This window comes from Mus pahari, chromosome 21 (genome assembly GCF_900095145.1).
Source record: "Mus pahari chromosome 21, PAHARI_EIJ_v1.1, whole genome shotgun sequence".
In the NCBI taxonomy this organism is placed as follows: Eukaryota; Metazoa; Chordata; class Mammalia; order Rodentia; family Muridae; genus Mus; species Mus pahari.
Window position 1 is genome coordinate 53,079,629 of NC_034610.1, and position 18,566 is coordinate 53,098,194.

General features: G+C 39.3%; 1 protein-coding gene across 5 annotated transcripts in view; it reads right to left on the minus strand.

The window, feature by feature from the left end:
- The window catches only part of Ncoa7 (nuclear receptor coactivator 7), a 154,567-nt gene that overhangs the window by 55,588 nt on the left and 80,413 nt on the right, over positions 1–18,566 (minus strand). For all 5 annotated transcript variants that reach the window (XM_021221000.2, XM_029532869.1, XM_029532873.1 and 2 more), the window contains 2 exons: positions 4,033–4,112; positions 1,361–1,468 (listed from right to left, as the gene is read on the minus strand). In XM_021221000.2, the coding sequence (XP_021076659.1) occupies positions 1,361–1,468; positions 4,033–4,112 (188 nt within the window). The remainder of the gene's footprint in view (positions 1–1,360; positions 1,469–4,032; positions 4,113–18,566) is intronic.

Consider the following 18,566-nt stretch of genomic DNA (forward strand, 5'->3'; position numbering starts at 1 on the left):
CCACCAATTAAAAAAAAAAAAAAAAAAAAAAAAAGCCAAAAAAACCAAAACAACAACAACAACAAAAAACCTAGAGAAATGAATGCCTCTGAATGCCGGGAAAGTAACGGGCAACACAGTAGGAGACAGCATGAGAAAGCTGGGGAGCTGGGTGGGCTTCTTCAATGTGTAATTGGGCCTTGACCATGGGGCTGGAGTGAGGTTTTCTTCCTGTGTTTGTTCCAGTACAAGAGAAATGGAGACTTAAGGTGTTAATGTTCATCATAAAACAAATTTCCTCTTTAACCTAGAGAAGAAAATTCAGTATAGATAGCCAAGGTGTTTTATAAGTAGGAAAACAGTTTTAAGTGTATATTCACAGAAGGACACTTAAAACAGTGCAAAAGGACATGCACTGTACATTAAACCACATTTGGAACAAGGAACCAACCAGTCGAACTCAGCGTCTCCTGGAAAGCGCTGTAGGTCTCAGCTCTTTTATAGAGCTATGCTGACCCTACTGTGTGTCTTTGGAAGCTAGAAGCCTAGGGTAAGGGTTTAGTTCACTCCATGAGAGAGTCCACATCCCCGCCATCGCCAAAGCCAGCCTCGCTCGTCTCCATCTCAATGTGATCGACAAACCAACCGCAGAAAGACAACTCTCAATCTGTCGGGAGCCAGAGCAAATCAAACCGGCTCTGAAGGCTCAGATCCACCAGCAAGATAGAATTAGACATCCAGCGACTCCATGGACAAGGCTGTACTTCACTTTAGAGATGCGTTTCCAGTGACCGAGCCATTAACACATGGGTTAAATGTACTTTTGGAGTTAAAAAAAAAAAAAAGCATCTAAATACAACATCCTATACAGAATACTAAATGCTTACTTACTGTGTCAAAACTAAAAAGGAAGCACTGTCCATTTGTCACTTATCTATGCTGACTAAGGTTAGTAAAATCCTGAAGCACAATGTAGGTCAGTTTTCTCATGACACTTTTTCTCAATATCTTTCTTTTACTTTGACAAGTAGACAATTACGATACAAATTAAGATAAAAAAATTATTTCTGAATTAAAATAAAATGACGGCCATGCTTTCCTAGTAGATTAAATAGAATTTGTAAATCAGAGTTAAACATTGTAAGAGTTTATGTTATATTTGACAGGAAAAAAAGTGTTCCTTAATCAAAAATTCCTCTTGATGCCCCTGTAAACACAGGATACATCTGAGTTAATTATCAGAACTAAGACACCTTCAGAACTCTTGGCTCTAAGGGAGATGAATGAGTTATCACTGAAGATAATACTAAGTTATTTACTATGGTAACAAAAAAATGAAGGCAAAATTTCTAAAGTCACGTTCACCGTAAAAAGTAAGTACCTGGCCTGGAACAATAGTGTGTGTGAAGAGTTTATTCAATTCCACTAATTTATTGGGAGTGATGTTAAACTTCAGTGCGACAGAGTTGAGGGTGTCCTGGCTTCTGGCCTGCAGGAGAGAAATGAACAAGTGTCAGAGTGTGTAAGGCAAAACCAAAACAAACAAACAAAACAACAAACAGGTACAAAGCCTCAACTGGGTCATGACAGCATTGAACCAAACATAATAGCTCCATCCACACCCACCATGAAAAAGAGCAGCTACTAAATTCTTCTTTTTCTGTCCTTTCTTGTGCTGGTTGGTTTTATGTTGCTCTTGTGTTTCAGTTTTGTGTCGAGACAAAGTTGCCCTTCAGCCTGAAAATCACTAGGTAGCCCAACTTTGCCACAGCCCTCATGCCTCCCTCAGCTATCCAAGTACTGAGATGTTCGGTGTGACTGCCATGCTTGGCTCCTTTATAAGAGTTAATAAAACTACACACAAAAGCATCTTAACCGCAGTTCATCTCTGGACCTCCTCATCCTCTGCTGTTGCCGTGCACTCACTTAGGTGTATTATTTTCTATTAGAAAGCACATCCAACCCTAAGGATTTTCAGGTTTTAGCATCAACATAAAACATAAGGCTGAGAATCTACACCAAGTCTGCTGCTCACTGGCTGTACAGCTTCACATGGTCAGTCTAAAACAAGGATTATTGGAAGAATAGAGTCATCGAAGAGCAACAACATTCAGTTTCTTTTAAGAAGTTAAAGCAGACCATAAGCACTGTTGTTTCACAGTGAATTTAAACAGAACTACAATTGTGTGCTCATATAGTACGCAGTCTATGATAAACACAACTGCTGGGTTCCAGAGGCTCAGAGTGCAGCAACAAAGGCGACATGGTGGCATATAGAATAAGGTCACAGTAAATGACATTTGTGCAGCATTATCATCTATAGATTCAAGGATATGAAAACACACCCTGGCATGGGCCAAGAATACAACATAAAAGAGGTGTAGTTTCTGCCTTGAATAAGAGAATGATAGACATACGATAGATATTAAACCAAGCATATCAGTGATCTGTGTTAAACATTGCAGCATATATGTGCACACTGTGAACCGGTAGATTGTGTTATTTACTGGAAAACCCTATTTCTAGTTGTGATATGGCTCAATGCTAACACACATCTTCAATCCAAGATTTCTGTTTGTTGTAAATAGGATAAAATAAAGCCAACAATAGGTCAAGAGATGGAGCAAGCCAGCAGCTGACAGGGAGTGAATTTAGAAGAAAACCATAGAGGTTAAGAGGAAGTCAGGAGGTCGGATGGAGAGATGTACAGAAAGTAGTAAGGAGGAATACTCAGTGTGAGGAGTTTTCGAGGCAGCATGGAGAAGGAGAGCTTCTTTTGGGGACACTGGCTGAGGAGGAAGGTCAGCTGGGTGCTTTTCCTGCCTGTAGGCTTTCACTCCGTCATCAGGCTCCCAAAACTTGGTTGGTAAAATCGAATGTTTGAGATTTTGTTAAAAAAAAAAAAAAAGAAGTTAAAATGATTTATGATACATGAGAGAGAGAGAAAAAAAAAAAAACCTGATCTTGACTTTCTGGATGGTAAGAAGAAGTGGGAGTGGTCATGGAAAGCAGAGAAGGCATCTCTTAAGAGAGCCTGGCTTGTATGAATACTTGAATCATGAATTGCTTTTTGGAAAAGGATCAAGCATAAAGAAGATCTAAGTGGATATGTTAAGCAACAACAGATGGATGCCTTTAGATCTTAGAGAAGATATCTGGGGTAAATATCTACAATTGGTAGTCATGGCCATTCTAAAGCCAATTTATCTGTTTGTCTGGTGGAACAAAGCTGAGTACATCCTAAATTGAAAATGTTCCTCCTCTGTTGAGAAAGGTTATCTCTTTAAACCAGGTTTCAGCAGAGTGGATCCTTCCATGGCCTTCTAGATGATCTTAAGCAAGGTTGATAATTGGTGGAGTGACAGACATTGTAGCCAGAGAGAAAACATGGATTAGTCGTATACACTGATGCTGAGTTCTGTACCCTAAGATCGAGTTGAAGTCTGACCACGGGCATTGTGCTGACCAATGTGCTGTAAAGAATGCTCTCTAATAATCTCTGATTTGTCAATAAAAAACTGGAGCCTGTGACTGGGCACAGGGGAGAGGAAGGCGGAACTTCGGATTGAGTGAGGGGATGTGAGGAGAGATCACAAAGAGAGAGAAGGAAAAAGGAAAGGAGAAGAAGGAGGTCACCATGAGGTGGGAGGAACCATGAGGATGGACCATGAGCATGTGGCCATGACAAGCTCACCCTGAGGACACACATGGAACAGAGAAAGACTTGGCTGGCAAGTAACGGGGCATTTATTTGGTTTTAATAGATTAGTCAGATACGAATAGCTCAGAGCCTGGCCAGCATAGTGCTAGCAGCTTGTTAATAAAATCTGATGTCTCTGTGTTATTTACTCAGGAGTTAAATGGGATAGAGTGGGTCATAAGCCCCCTTCCCACACAAAATAAAGGGAAAAAGACATGACCTAAAATGCGTCTTGAAAAATTACATTATGTGATGGGGATTCAAGAAGAATATAGTGAAGGGCAAAGTCAGTCAAGGAAAAGCTTAAGTCACAGAGCACTAGTGATCACTCCCGCCACCACGATCGCACTTACAGTGTATTCCATGGTGCCCTGCGGCTTCTGGACCACCATCTTCTTCTCTTTTTTATCATGAGTTTTGTTTTGATTGTCATCTGAAGAAGAAAACATATGTTGATGAATAATTTCATTTTCAGGAATTGAAGACAGACTACATCTATATTATATGAAATCCACTATCAAATTAAGATAAGACATGGTATCAGTAGAAAAATAGGCAATGGGTAGAAATGGAACACACTCATAAAGTATACGATATCTGTGATTACCAGAATAAATGATTAATAACCACTGCAACCAAATAATACAAGGAAAAACAAGGTAAAGTTTCAAGTTATTAAAATATTAGTTTAAGAGAGAGTATATAATGGGATGAGGTAGCAGCTAAACTAGTATAATCACTATATAAACTGAGCGTAAGGGAAATAACTTCAGCCTTTTAGAAAGTGCTCTGATTATGTAACAACAGCTGTATTTTTATTCTCTGATTATCTTTCTTTTAACAATTTAAGAGGACAAGCTAAAAAAAGAAATAGTAAACACATATTTCTTAAAATATTATTTATAATATAAACATAGAAGAACCATAATTCTAACAACAGATTAGGGTGAAGTAGAGATTTTGTTATTTTTTTAGTTTTGGTTTGTTTTATTACCAAGAGACAGGTTCTAGAGTATCATAGATTAGAACTGAGCTTTTTTTTTTTAAAAAACAATTTTTTTATTAGATATTTTCCTCATTTACATTTCAAATGCTATCCCGACAGTCCCCTAATGAACTTTAAAATATGTCATAGACAGCATCTTAGTGCCCGTTTCTTTTTTTTTCATTTTTTACTTTTTATTTTTATTTTATAATACACAGTTGTTTATTAATTAATTAATTTTGTTTAGATATTTTCTTCATTTTCATTTCAAATGCTATCCCCAAAGCCCCCTATACCCCCCCTGCCCTGCTCCCCAACCCACCCACTCCTGCTTCCTGGCCCTGGTCTTCCCTTGTACTGGCATATGATCTTCGTAAGACCAAGGGCCTCTCCTCCCAGTGATAGCCGACTAGGCCATCCTCTGTTACATATGCAACTAGAGACACAACTCTGGGGGGTACTGATTAGTTCATATTGTTGTTCCTGAGAACTGAACTTTTTATGTAGTCAAATATGACTTTGAACTCCTGATCTTCCTTCCTCCATCTCTGATACCCTGGAGTTACAGATATGCACCACAGGTCAAAATGGTATGCTACTGCCAGTGTCCTATGATCTCACTTAATTTATTATACTTAAATACACTGTGATATATTAATATAAATATAAAAAAAACATGGGGGCATATTCCAATTGCTTAAAAAATATAGGAGTAACAAGAGAACGTAAAATTGAAATCAAGAAGAGATACTCCAACTTTTATTCGCACAGAAAAAATGTGTATCAAAATTAGAAATCACCTGACAAGCCAGGGGAACTAGATGTCTGAGCAATTAAACTCACAGATGCACAGGGAGGGTCTCCTGTGAGGAAAGCATTTTAGAGATACCACGAAAATCTGCTTGAGGATGTTTGTCACTGTGTCCTTTAAGGCAAGCGTGGATGGAAGGTGAGTAAATGTGGTAACTATACTCTGGGATTCCAAGGTAGTCATTAGAAATACTAAGCCAGAGGTACACGGTCATACATTCACACCAAGAGAAACAGGATTGATAGACCAGTACCACTCATACCAGTCTAAAACACTCACGCAAAGTTTTCAAGAACACACAAAAAAAATTAAACCGACCACACTGAATAGAATAGAAATGATGTGGCATGGTGAGAGAAATGGCAGAGGAGAAACAGGGAAAAAGCAAGCAAATAGTAAGTAACAATAAGCCTGTCTCTGAACAGTCATAATTTCCTATAAATAAAAGGAATAAAGGAAACAGGAATAATTCAGCCAATAAAACATCTAATGTTTTACAGCCCCCAACCCAGAAATTACTGACATTTGGATCACCTATGCAAAGATATAGGGATGCTGGGTGAGGAAGGTATCAGAACATGGGAAAAGTTACATCACATAGGACTTTACTAGCTTTTTCCCTATAAATAATTTAAAATTAAATAAAAACTCAAGAGGAGCAAATGAAGAAAGTGCCAGGAATATCCATTCTAAGCACCTTCAGGTGGTCACCTCTGGGTAACTTCAGAGAACTGAACTATTGCGCTCAGACCGGAACATTCTATATAGTCTGAACTATTGCGCTCAGACCGGAACATTCTATATAGCCTGAACTATTGCGCTCAGACAGGAACATTCTATATAGCCCACATTCAAACAATTTAACCACAGGATTTTTGATTCTCATAACACGTATGAAAATGGGGTCACCTATATTCGAGAAGGTAAGGAATGAAACATTAACAACATTCTTCCTCTTTCTTAATTCCATCTAAAGAGTGAGAGAAACTGAAATTTGTGGCCTTTGTTTGTTTACATGGAAGATGGACCCCAGGCTGCCACTCCTAGAAACATTCCTGAACTGTTATTTTTGGCATAACGTTACAAGTTCATTCTCTCTCTCAAAAAAAAAAAAAAAAAAAAGTGTGTGTATGTGAGGTGTGCCACAGGTCCATGTGGTCAGAAGACAATTTCCAGAAAGTAGATTCTCTTCTTTGATCATGGCAAAGGCTACTTATTACTTTATTCATTTGTTCTCCTTTTGAGAGAGGAGCTCATCTAGCCCAGGCTTGCCTCAAACACACTATGTACCTGAGGATGACCCTCGACTCCTGATTATCTTGCCTCTGTCTCCAGAGTGCTGGTACCATGACCACAGTGGGTTTTATGCAGTGCTGGGGATCAGACTCAGGCCTCCTGCCTGCTATGTGAGCATTCTTCCCACTGAGACACATCTACAGCACTGTTCAGCCCCATTAACGGCACTGTCTACTCTCTTTCAGCAGTCTCTCTTTCTCACTGGCTTCATAAGTCACTATTACAACGTTCCTATGCTAGATCCAAGAAATGAGAGGACTAGTGAAGGCTCACTAACTTGTGGGCAGTTAATAGACTACAAAAATGCAAAAGAAGATATGTTCTGGATAAAACTTTCAGTATAAATTTAATATGTGGACTTGAATTCATAAAAAAAACACAATAAAGTTTCCCTGTTACTGGCATACATTAAAGAAATGTATAACATTAAAAACAACTAAAACTAAGGCAGGGTGTGAGAACATGGCCAAGGATGGAGTTGTGCTAGGGAAGTCCCGAGTGTTTGGAATAAAACTCCAAGAAAACAAGAGTCTCATGATCTCAGTTTCTTCAAAAACCAGAACTGTTCCTGGAGTGTGCTTTTGCGCCCCTACCAGGTATAGTGGATACTTCAGAGTATTCATTACAATTATTTGTTTTTATTATTCACTACATATTATTTATAATTCATTGTAATTATTCATTATATATTATTTGTTTACATGACTGTAGAAAAACATATTTTTGCTATGTGCAGCCTGTCCTTGTGACTCTATTGTTCCTGTGTGGTTCTTCTTAACCCTCAGAGTATAAATGGATGCTCTGAATAATGTCGGCCATTACATGAGACTTTAGTTTGCCTCACTTTTAGGCTCCACTGTCTTGGCTCACTTCTCAAGAGAGGTAAACAACAGGTGAGATGATTCAGTCAGTGTTTTCATGCATGCATGAGGACAAGACTCCTATCTCTAATAGAGAAAGCTGAAGTGTGACATCTGTAATCTCAGCACTGGAGGGGCAGAAGAACCGGGAAGGCCTCTGGAGCTTGCTGGCCGGTTCGTCTAGTTGAGTGGGTGATCTCCAGGCTTAATGAGATCCTGTCTCAAGTAAGTAAAGCAAAGTAGAGCCCTTGTGGTGTGTACATGCCATCAAGCCATGCTGAAGAGGTAGGAGCAGACTTGTGAGTCGCAAGTCTGTATGAGTCACACATTTTCAATAAGTAAGCACTTCACCTACAACTCTGGCCTACACACACACACAGACACACACACACACACAGACACACACACACACACACAGACACACACACACACACACACAGACACCCCCCCCCACACACACACGTGCGCGTGCGCACCCCTTACTTCCAGTGTCCACAAATGTGAAATCCTTGAGGTAGAGCTCAAAGGGAGTGGTCTTGGATGTCTTGAGCTATCATAATGTCATCTGATACATGAGGAAAAAGAAACTTCCCAATACAGATCAACTTTCCAGACGTGTCTGATAATGGGAAACACTTTTCATTGTGATAACATTATACTGGGAAAATTACATGTACCTGTCGAATGTACAATCCAAACAAAATGCTCTATGATTGGCCAAACAAAGCAGAAAGTCACTGGCCAGTGTTAAGAATCATAATCATCTTTGTCCACTGCAGCACAATGTAAAGTTTCACTCTACTTCCTAAATTGTATTCACAGTTAGATACTGAGATGGCCAACTCTGTAGCCGAGGGAATTAAATCAAGACCAGCTCTGAAATGCACAGTCCACAGGCATGAGGGTTCTGATCCTGATGAGAGCTACGAAGGGACAGGAATAGCCACAGATTCAACTCCAGCTTTGAAGGTTGAGAACCTATGATTATTCTCAAAGATGCAGCTGTGCAGCTGTTTCCCAGTGGCCTCCATACCCCCACTTCCAGCCTTTGGCTTCCTCATAGCCCCTTTATACCTACCCAAATTCAAAAGTTCTCTCTTATGTCAAGGATTTGTAGCAAATAAAAAAAAAAATATGTCTATGGACAGAAGAAGCAGCCAACCCTATATTCCTCAAAAACTATTCTGAACATTTTACTAGCTCTATCTACAAGATAAAATGAAAATGGGCTATATGAGTCCGTGTTTTGGTTGAGATGGAGATGTAGTTCAGTTGATAGAATGCTTGCCTCACTTGTAAGAGACCCTGGGTATAATCACTGACAATGTATAAGTTGGTTGTGGTGCTGCATATCTGTAATCTCAGACTATGGGTAGCTGAAGCAGGAAGATCAAACAGTCAAGGCCACCACTAGTTACACAGAATGTGAGGGCTACCCTTGGCTAAGTGCGGCCTTAAATGTTCTCAAAATTTTAAATAAATAAAGACTATTGGGATATAAGTACAGAGGTTGAAATCGTACCCTCAGCACTCACTTTACTGAGGGAAGATGGTTTAAATGGCACCCAAGGAGAAGGAATCAGAGAGGCAAACATCCGTGTCTCCAGATCTTTTAAAGAAAGGGAACCCTGTTCTATAACCAGCATGTCCCAATACCGGAAACTGATGCATTCAACTGTAACAGTTTGATGCCCTTAAACCAAGAAATCAAATCATATGCCAGCTCATTCATGTCACCAAATATCTGAGTACAATTTCACTTTGAGGTCAAAATGAGCAGGTTCCATTGGCAGTATGATGGAAAGCAAGTAACTTGGAAGTGTTCTGCATCAAGTCCGTCAGCTATACCTTAAACTGTGCATATCAAGCCCATCAGCTATTCCATAAGGAACTGTTTGTATCAAGTCAACAAGCTATACTATAAAGAACTGTCTGTATAAAGTTTGCCAGCTAGAGCATAAGGAACTGCCTGACAATATCATTGAGGAAGTAGTATGATGTATATGATGCAGGATGAATCTCAGAGTCAGGCACAGACTAAGTGTAGCTACCATTATCCTTAGTCACATGCAGATGACATACTTAAACAGCTATTTAAATAGCTGAGTGTTAAAAGTTCCAAGGCATCATCAAAGAGGTTTCATTCTAGAAATGTAGTCATGTGGTTCTGAAATGACAGATTATTAAAACTCACTTCAAACAAAAAACAAAAAAAAACCATTGTTGATCACTTGGAAACATGGCCCTCTCACCACCAAAGCCATTCAATAAGTTCCACTGCATGAACAACAACAACAACAACAACAACAACAAAACAACCCCCCCCACAGCAATAGCAACATTACAACTGTCTGAAAACTGAAGATAGAAAGAACTGCCTTATCCTCACCCTAGCAGCACTAGCCACTGAGAAGGAGACTGAATGACGTGTTGAGCAGAGACTGCTAGGACTCCAGCTTTCCTGAGCTGTCAGGCATACTGGGTGGGCTTTAGACAATGTAGGTACCTTTGAGTTATCCCTGATCATGTAAGTAATCTCTCATACATGTTCCTGTAAGTAACTCCAATAAACACATTAATTCACAAAGTTGGACTCTGGTGGCATTTTTTTTTGTTGTTGTTACTTTGGGCTATCATTAGCTCCTTAGCTAGGATGAGTAGGTAGGGGACTAGTTTGTTCATATCTCTCCAAGAATAGTGTTATACTTACATGGCTATAGTGGCTGGCAAAGTACTTCACGTCACCCTGAATCTTAGTTTATAGGTGCAGCTTAGCCCTAAGCTTTTTGAAGAAAGAGTCCATTGGAGGATCAAGAGATCTCACAGGCATTGTGCAAATACCAGTGCATGTTTTCCATCTCCCATGTGCTTTGAGAACAAGTCCCTGGCTGGAGAGATGGTTCAGCCATTAAAGGCAAGGCTCACAACCAAAAAATATAAGAGAACAAGTCCCTAAGAGCAACTCCAGCAAAGCCTGGAAGGTTGCTGGATATGAACTCTCCCAGGACACTAAGTAACAACGCAGCGTTATATGAAGCCAAGTCTAGTTATTCATAAAGAAAAGAATCCAGCTTTGGAATGGACATAAACTCAGAAACAGTAGGGGCCATGGAGACAGTTTGGAAGTCCCATAGATTAAAAGCAGGCTTCACTGTCATAGCAGTATAATGCAGAAATTATGCGAATGTGTTCCAGGCACCTGTGTGTTTATCCAGGCTATTGTGGAAAATTAAATTCTCTTAAAGTAGACCTTTGTAAGACAGAGACAAGACTTCATATCACAAACCAAAAGCAATTACGAAAAACAAACCAGAGGACTGGCAATGTAATTCAATGGTAATGAACTTGCCTAGTATGTAAAAGACTGGGTTTGATCCCCGGTACCACAGTAAAATAAAAAGCAGAAAAAGAAAAAAGAAAACATTGGCCAATATCAATTAAGAATTTCTAAATCAGGGTTTATATGCAGTTATCTTAGAGTCCCTGTCTAAATGAAGGATAAGGGTTTTAAGTATGAAAAGCAAAAATGGCTATTAAATAGTTAATTTTCTTTCTAGAGAACCAACATAGAATCCCACGAATGCCAACATTTATAAGATTGCTTAGAAAATGTCCAGACATAATAATTTTTGTTTTTCAAGACAAGGTTTCTCTGTGTAGCCCTGGCTGTCCTAGAACTTGCTCTGTAGACCAGGCTGGCCTCAAACTCAACAGTTGCAATAGAAATTGAATTGGGAAAGTCCCAGGCATGGTTCTGTCTATCAAGAAGTTACCTAGCAATAAATGTAGCATGTTTTTGTAAAGCTATAGCAATTAAGACACTATAGCATATAATAAAAAGATGGGCATTTAGTGTAGAGTAAAACATCATTATAAACCAGTAAGAAAAGCTAAATTTCTTTATAAATATCTGTTGGGTAGGTTTAGTTTAGGCACCAAATACACAACATATTAGCCCAGTTCTATCTTTCTTTTTTTTTTTTAGATTTATTTATTATATGTAAGTACACTGTAGCTGTCTTCAGACACTCCAGAAGAGGGAGTCAGATCTTGTTAAGGATGGTTGTGAGCCACCATGTGGTTGCTGGGATTTGAACTCTGCACCTTTGGAAGAGCAGTTGGGTGCTCTTACCCGCTGAGCCATCTCACCAGCCCCCAGTTCTATCTTTCAATTCCCATGCAAATTTGAGTGAATATGTAAAATAGGGATGCCTTAGAAAAGGCAATTCTGGAAAAGCAATCTACAATGAGAGAAACAAGAGCTCAAAGATAACTAAATGAGAGTAGGTAAGCAAAAAGTTAGATGACTAAAATTCAAGAGTTTATAATATAAGGCACTATAATATAAAATAAATTCAAGATTTTATAATAAAGCCAGATGTGGTAACACATGCCTGTAGTTTCAATTACTCAGAAGACAGGAGGAAGAACTGAGTTCAAGAGTTTTGGTTCAGCATGGGAAACACAAAAAGGCTCACTTTTAAAGGAAAATAGTAATTATTATTCAAGTTTTGGATCTGGAGAGATGGCTCAGTCTTAGTGGTCAATAGCACTGGCTACTCTTCAAAAGGACCAAAGTTCAATTTCCAGTACCCATATCTCAGCTCACATCTGCTTGTTGACTCCAATTACTTCAATTCCAGGATTTCTGACACCCTCACACAGACACACTTACAGATAAAACACCAAGGAACATAAATAAAAAAAAAAAAAATCAACCAACAAACAAGCTGAGCTGCCTTGTTGGTTCTCAGTGGGAAAGACCACTTCCCACTTAGTCCTGCTGAGACTTGATGTGCCAGGGCAGGTTGGTACCTATGGGGGATCTCTTCTTCTTTATGGAGAAGGGGAGGGGGTAGTGGGGGAGGGGCTTGAGAGGGCAGGACTGAGAGAAAAGGAGGGGGGCTATAATGGAATGTAAAGTGAATAAATAAATTAATGAAAACATTATCGTCATAAATGACTTTGAATAAAATATAGGGTTTGGATTTCTGCACAAGGAAATAACATATTCTCCTCTGGTGATGCTCACAACTCATATGATAGGTCTGTGTGCAAAAAAGCACACTTAATATGTTAATGTTGCTAACTGGAGTTACTGAGATGAGTTGCTAAAAAACTGAAAAAAAACTAAATTATGAACTGTTACTACTTTAAAAGGAAATTAAAAATATGTGTGAGGAAGTACTGCACTGAATTTTACCTCTGACACAGCTGATATCATGGAGTACATACTACTTCCTCTCTCTCAAGTACAGCACACCCAGTATATTGTTATGACTGGTTAGTGGTGCTACTATTTAACGTTGTCAATATTTAACTAAAGTGAGTCACACTGAGTGGAAATCTGGAAGTACCTCAAGGGCAAAGGAACTGTCTATCTAAAGGACTGTTTTACAACACACATGACAGCTGTCCTGGATGAGTAATGAAAGCTATATCCACCATGACAGCCCACAAACTTTGTGAGTACAAAAGGACAGAGGATTCCAGTGGTTTTGGTCAGCATCTGATTTATATTAGCCATAGACTCAGTGGGTGTTTTGAGCATGCCTACACATATGGCCAGGTCTAGAAGTAATTCTAGTGTTCCAGCAGTAGTGAACTCACTTAAGTAGGTAAGGGGTCAGCTCTACCACCATTGACATGACAGCCCAGGGGAAGAAAGCTCACCTTCAGTCTCTCCTTTCTTCTGTACTAAGAATCAAGAATGTTCTAGCTTGTGTTGTCTTGTTTTTGGCTCCAGAGTTGACTTGCAGAACTGAGAACACTGCGTGAGAGGTATCACTCTGGCTTTGTCATCAGAGGGAAATGCATTAGTGTCTGTCACAGTCTAGCCCATACTCGCTTTGGTATACTCCTTATCATATCATTTTTTTGTTTTTTTGTTTTGTTTTTTTTTGTTTTTGTTTTGTTTTTGTTTTTGTTTTTCGAGACAGGGTTTCTCTGTATAGCCCTGGCTGGCCTGGAACTCACTTTGTAGACCAGGATGGCCTTGAACTCAGAAATCCACCTGCCTCTGCCTCCCAAGTGCTGGGATTAAAGGCATGCGCTACCACACCCGGCATCATCTCATTTTTTAACTCTGTAAAACAGGCTGTTGCTTTCTGTTGTAAATCATGAGGAGTCATGAAATCAATTAGGAAAGCAAGCATCCAGCCCACAGCAGACATTCATGAGTCCAAGAGATTGAACTCAGATCATCAAACTTGGCAGCAGGCCTCTTTACCCACTTAGCTATCTTCGTGACCGAAGGGAATGCACACTTTAACATATGAATTTAGAAAGATACAAAATGACCACAGCATTCATTTGAACAAACTAACAGAAACACAGTTCACCCATCTAGCTCCCATTTAGAGACAGCCAATGTTTACCTTCTAGAGAATCTACTTTCAGTTCTTCTTCATCTGAATTTTACATAGTTATATGTGAGTTGTCATTTTAATAAAATAGAACCACATTTTAGAACTATTTCCCACTGCATGGCTTTGAGAAGTTTCTACTTAATTAATTATATGTCTGTATCACTTGAAAATTGTACCTAGTAATATATTTCATATCTGTCATGTTAATTATATTTTCATGCTATTTCAAATAGTATGATAGCCACTATAGTGAAATCTTTTAATGTTTCTGACTGTTTCCTTATGGTGAACTTTAGCAGAAAGAACTGTTGAGTCAAAGGGTAGTCAAAAATCAAGGCTCTCAGTAAATATAGCTATTCTGTCCTCCACAAAGATTTAACTAGATTGCTCCCTACCATCAATCTGTTTATTGTGGTTCAATCTTCATGTCCCTTAAAATTCCTATGTTGAAATTCTCACCCCAAAGATCATGGTATTAGGAGACTGTACTGGTTAGTTTTGTGTCAACTTGACACAACTGGAGTTACCATAGAGAAAGGAGCTTCAGTTGGGGAAATGCCTCCATGAGATCCAGCTATAAGGCAGTTTCTCAATTAGTGATCAAGGGGGAGGTCCCTTGTGGGTGGTGCCATCTCTGGGCTGGTAGTCTTGGTTCTATAAGAGAGCAGGCTGAGCAAGCCAGGGAAAGCAAGCCAGTAAAGAACATCCCTCCATGGCTTCTGCATCAGCTCCTGCTTTCTGACCTGCTTGAGTTCCAGTCCTGCATTCTTTGGTTATCAACAGCAGTATGGAAATGTAAGCCGAATAAACCCTTTCCTCCCTAACTTGCTTCTTGGCCATGATGTTGAGCAGGAATAGAAACCCTGACTAAGACAGAGACAGAAACCAGGCATTTAGGAAACAGAAATCAGGCATTTAGACTAAGCATTATGAATGAGTCCAAAAAAGAGACGCTGTCCCAGCATCCCTCATATACTTAGTGGAGGAAACAGTGCTCCAGAGGCTAAGATTTTACTAGTGCCTTGATCATGAATGACTTCCTAGCCTAGAGATCATGACAGTTCTGCGGTATATGAGCCACTTAGTCTTTGAGACTTCAGTGTCTTTTCCCCCTTAGTCTTTGCTGCTTCACTTGGTGATAATTTGACTTTTTTTTTTTTTCAAGACAGGGTTTCTCTGTATAGCTCTGGCTGTCCTGGAACTCACTTTGTAGACCAGGCTGGCCTTGAACTCAGAAATCCGCCTGCCTCTGCCTCCCGAGTGCTGGGATTAAAGGAGTGTGCCACCACGCCCGGCGATAATTTGACTTTTTAAGCTGAAGCTGTCAGTGGTCATACACTCTTGTCCAAGACATATGGGCATTTCTCATGCTGTGAGATTTTTACACTATACAGAGCACTACACGTCAGGGAATGGATGTGTGTCCTGCAGATGGGCTGTGCTTATGACAATACATTTCATATCTGTCATGTTAATTATATTTTCATGCTCTTTCAAAAATTATGATAGTCACTACAGTGAAATCTTTTAATGTTTCTGACTATTTCTCAACAGTGTAATCTCTGAACTCAAGATCAGATGTAGGAGAACCTGGGTTTTTAATACACAGCTTCTTGGTCAGTAGCAGCAGCAGTGTGTGTGTGTGTGTGTGTGTGTGTGTGTGTGTGTGTGTGTGTTGCGGCAATCATGAGAACAGGTCATAGAAGGCTGTGTTTGGTAGGCACATGGGAGTATTTAGGGAATAAGAAAGTTGAGGCAAAGCCAATTTTACTAAGAGCCATTTGCTGCACCTCTACTAACTTCCAGACAGACACTCATATTCCTTCACCACTAGAACTTCTAATTCAGACAAACTTTGGAACAATTCTGCTTGAGACAAAGGCTTACCAGTACTGATATTTTACATTTTTTTTTAAGTAAAAGTAAGTTTTACAAATAGGCTGGATAAAAATTTCCATAGCGGTATTGTCGCTGGTAGTAGAGCATGGGGCAGAAAACAAGACCACCACTGTACTGAAGCCCATGCTGGAGGCTGGAGAAGCATCAATCTCTTGATCAATACAACCACTCTATAGGTTTCTATGACGTTCTTGGACTCTAGAAACAAGAAGAGCCTTCAGCTGCGAAGTACTTATAAATGCCGTGACATGAAAGAACAGCAAACACGTGAGACAGGCATCCCTCCCAGTGGAGAGTCTCTCTGTCTTCTTCCTGCTCCTGTTTCTCAATGTCTGTCAGTCTGAGGATTATACAGTTGGTTAAATACTGCATCAAAAATGAGGGGCTAGATCAGGGTGTTGTGGGAACCAGGATACAGTTTAGATTCATGCTCATAACCATGTATTTTCGGCTTAATTCTTGTGGTATTCACCACCAGTTAATATGACCTCCTTTCTTAATGCCAAAATTATGATGTATTTCAGATGAAGAATAAGGCTCCCTTCCAGCGGTTTGTTCCAGGAGATCTATGGTATAAGCAACATGTTCTTGGACAGTTGGTGTGTCCAAGAATGTCTTGTCTTTGAACTAGTCTCTTTCTATAGCTTTGACTATCCTGGAATTTACTATGTAGACCAAACTCTTCTAAAATTCAGAGATATTGGCCTGCTTCTGCCTTCCAATTGCTTGGATTAAAAGTATGTGCCACTGTGCCTGGCCTCATGACAAAATTCCATAGTTCTACTTAGAACCATTTTTCAAGCCATTTATCCCTGACCCATAAATCCTTCCTACAGTCAACCTACATTTTCTCCTTCATCTTGCCCTACATATGGTGAACTCCTTTGATTTCTATGCTCAAATAAGTGTTTGCACTCCTGAATGCAGGCTTCCGGTCTCACAGAGGCCATGGTTGCTTCTGTTCCCATGGATTTTGTCTTTTCATGCAGAATGTGTGTGTGTTTTCTCCCTCAGACTCTTCCTTCAATATCTCTCCACATCTGACATCTTCCTTCTTGTCACTTTCCTTTTTAGCTACATTCCTGGTTATTTTACAACATATCACTTAGGTAATTTTTTGGACTAGAAATTGAACTAAGTCTTGGACATACATTCGTGTACTTTATCACTGGGACTATCCCCACCCCCTTAGGCTCTTGACATATTTTTTTTCACATAAAAGTTTATTTTAATCCTATACACTTCTAATCTTTAAAATCAAAAGGACAAGAAAGCTTTCCATTTCTGAGCCAAAGGTCATATATTAATGCCCTGCCCTATTTATGTTTGGAAATAAACTTATAAAAATAAGATAACCTTGATCTTCTAAGCCTGTGAATTGAAACAAAAAAATCAAATAACAGATATGAAACTCACCCATGTGGTTTTAAGAAGAAAAAACAAAACCCTTAGAAAAAGTGATAAGTTGTGTGGAAAGTTGTTGAGGTTACCACTGTGGGAAAAACCCCAGTTGTTGATTGCTTTCATATTTTCATGAGAAACAAAGAATCTACAGCAAAGGATCAGTAGAAAATTTCAGTTTTTTAAAACTTTTTCTTGTTAATCATCTTTTGAATTCAGGATGGAAAACTGCAATGAATGTAGCAGACATGACAGGCTTGTTAAATGAGAAACTACATGAGGCTGATGTTAAGATAAACATATTCAACCACACAAGGGGAAGCTCAGCAGAATTACCATGAATCTGAGGCCAGCCTGGGATTACAAAATGACATCTCAGGAAAAAAGAAAGACAGAAACAATAAAGGAAAGGAAGTGTCTAAGGATGCAGGAAGGGGAAAAGTGGGTGAGAGAAAGGGGCAGGGCCTGGGAAGGAGGAAGGGAGGAGCCTGAGAAGAAGGTGAGCTACATTCATAACAAATGATGTCTTTAAGCAAATCTTTGGTTTTGGCAATCACAAAATGCCAAGCTCCTTCATATGAGCCCTTTATCTTCATTATAATGGCTTCCCAAATAATATTCTTTAAAGTAGGTGGGAGATGGTAGTGCATGCTTTTACTCGTAGCAATAAGGAGGTAGAGGCCGGTGGATCTCTATGACTTCAAGAGCAGCCTGGTCTATAGAGTGAGTTATAGGACAGTCAAGGCTACACAAACTGACCCAGTCTTGACAAAAACAAAATCTTAACGTTTCTAAATCGCTCTCCAGGATTCCAGGCATTAACTCTTGTGTTAATTATTAACACATTATGTTATTTTAATAATATACCTTATTTAAAATTGCCTTATTTTCCTGACATAAAATCCATCTCTTTTTACCCTTGTACTTCCACAGATATGTTTCAAGTGAAGAATGGTCCTACATTGAAATCTATGGCTTTTTCATATTCCCATTCTACCTGTGGGACTTAGAGGGGGAGATGTGTACTATTTTAACATTAAAGACTAATGAATGAAATATTCTTTTAAAGTAAAAATATTTTATTGCCAGCTTACTAGAGTTTGATACTGCAGTAAATTAATCATCTTTTGGGAGGTCTAGAAATGTTCTGATGAATTGTATAAAACTTGGCTTGGCACAGTCACACACACATCTTTAACCTGACATGGCAGTGGCAAAGGAGCAGAGGCAGGATGATCTCTTTGAGTTCAAGGTCAGCTTGTTCTAC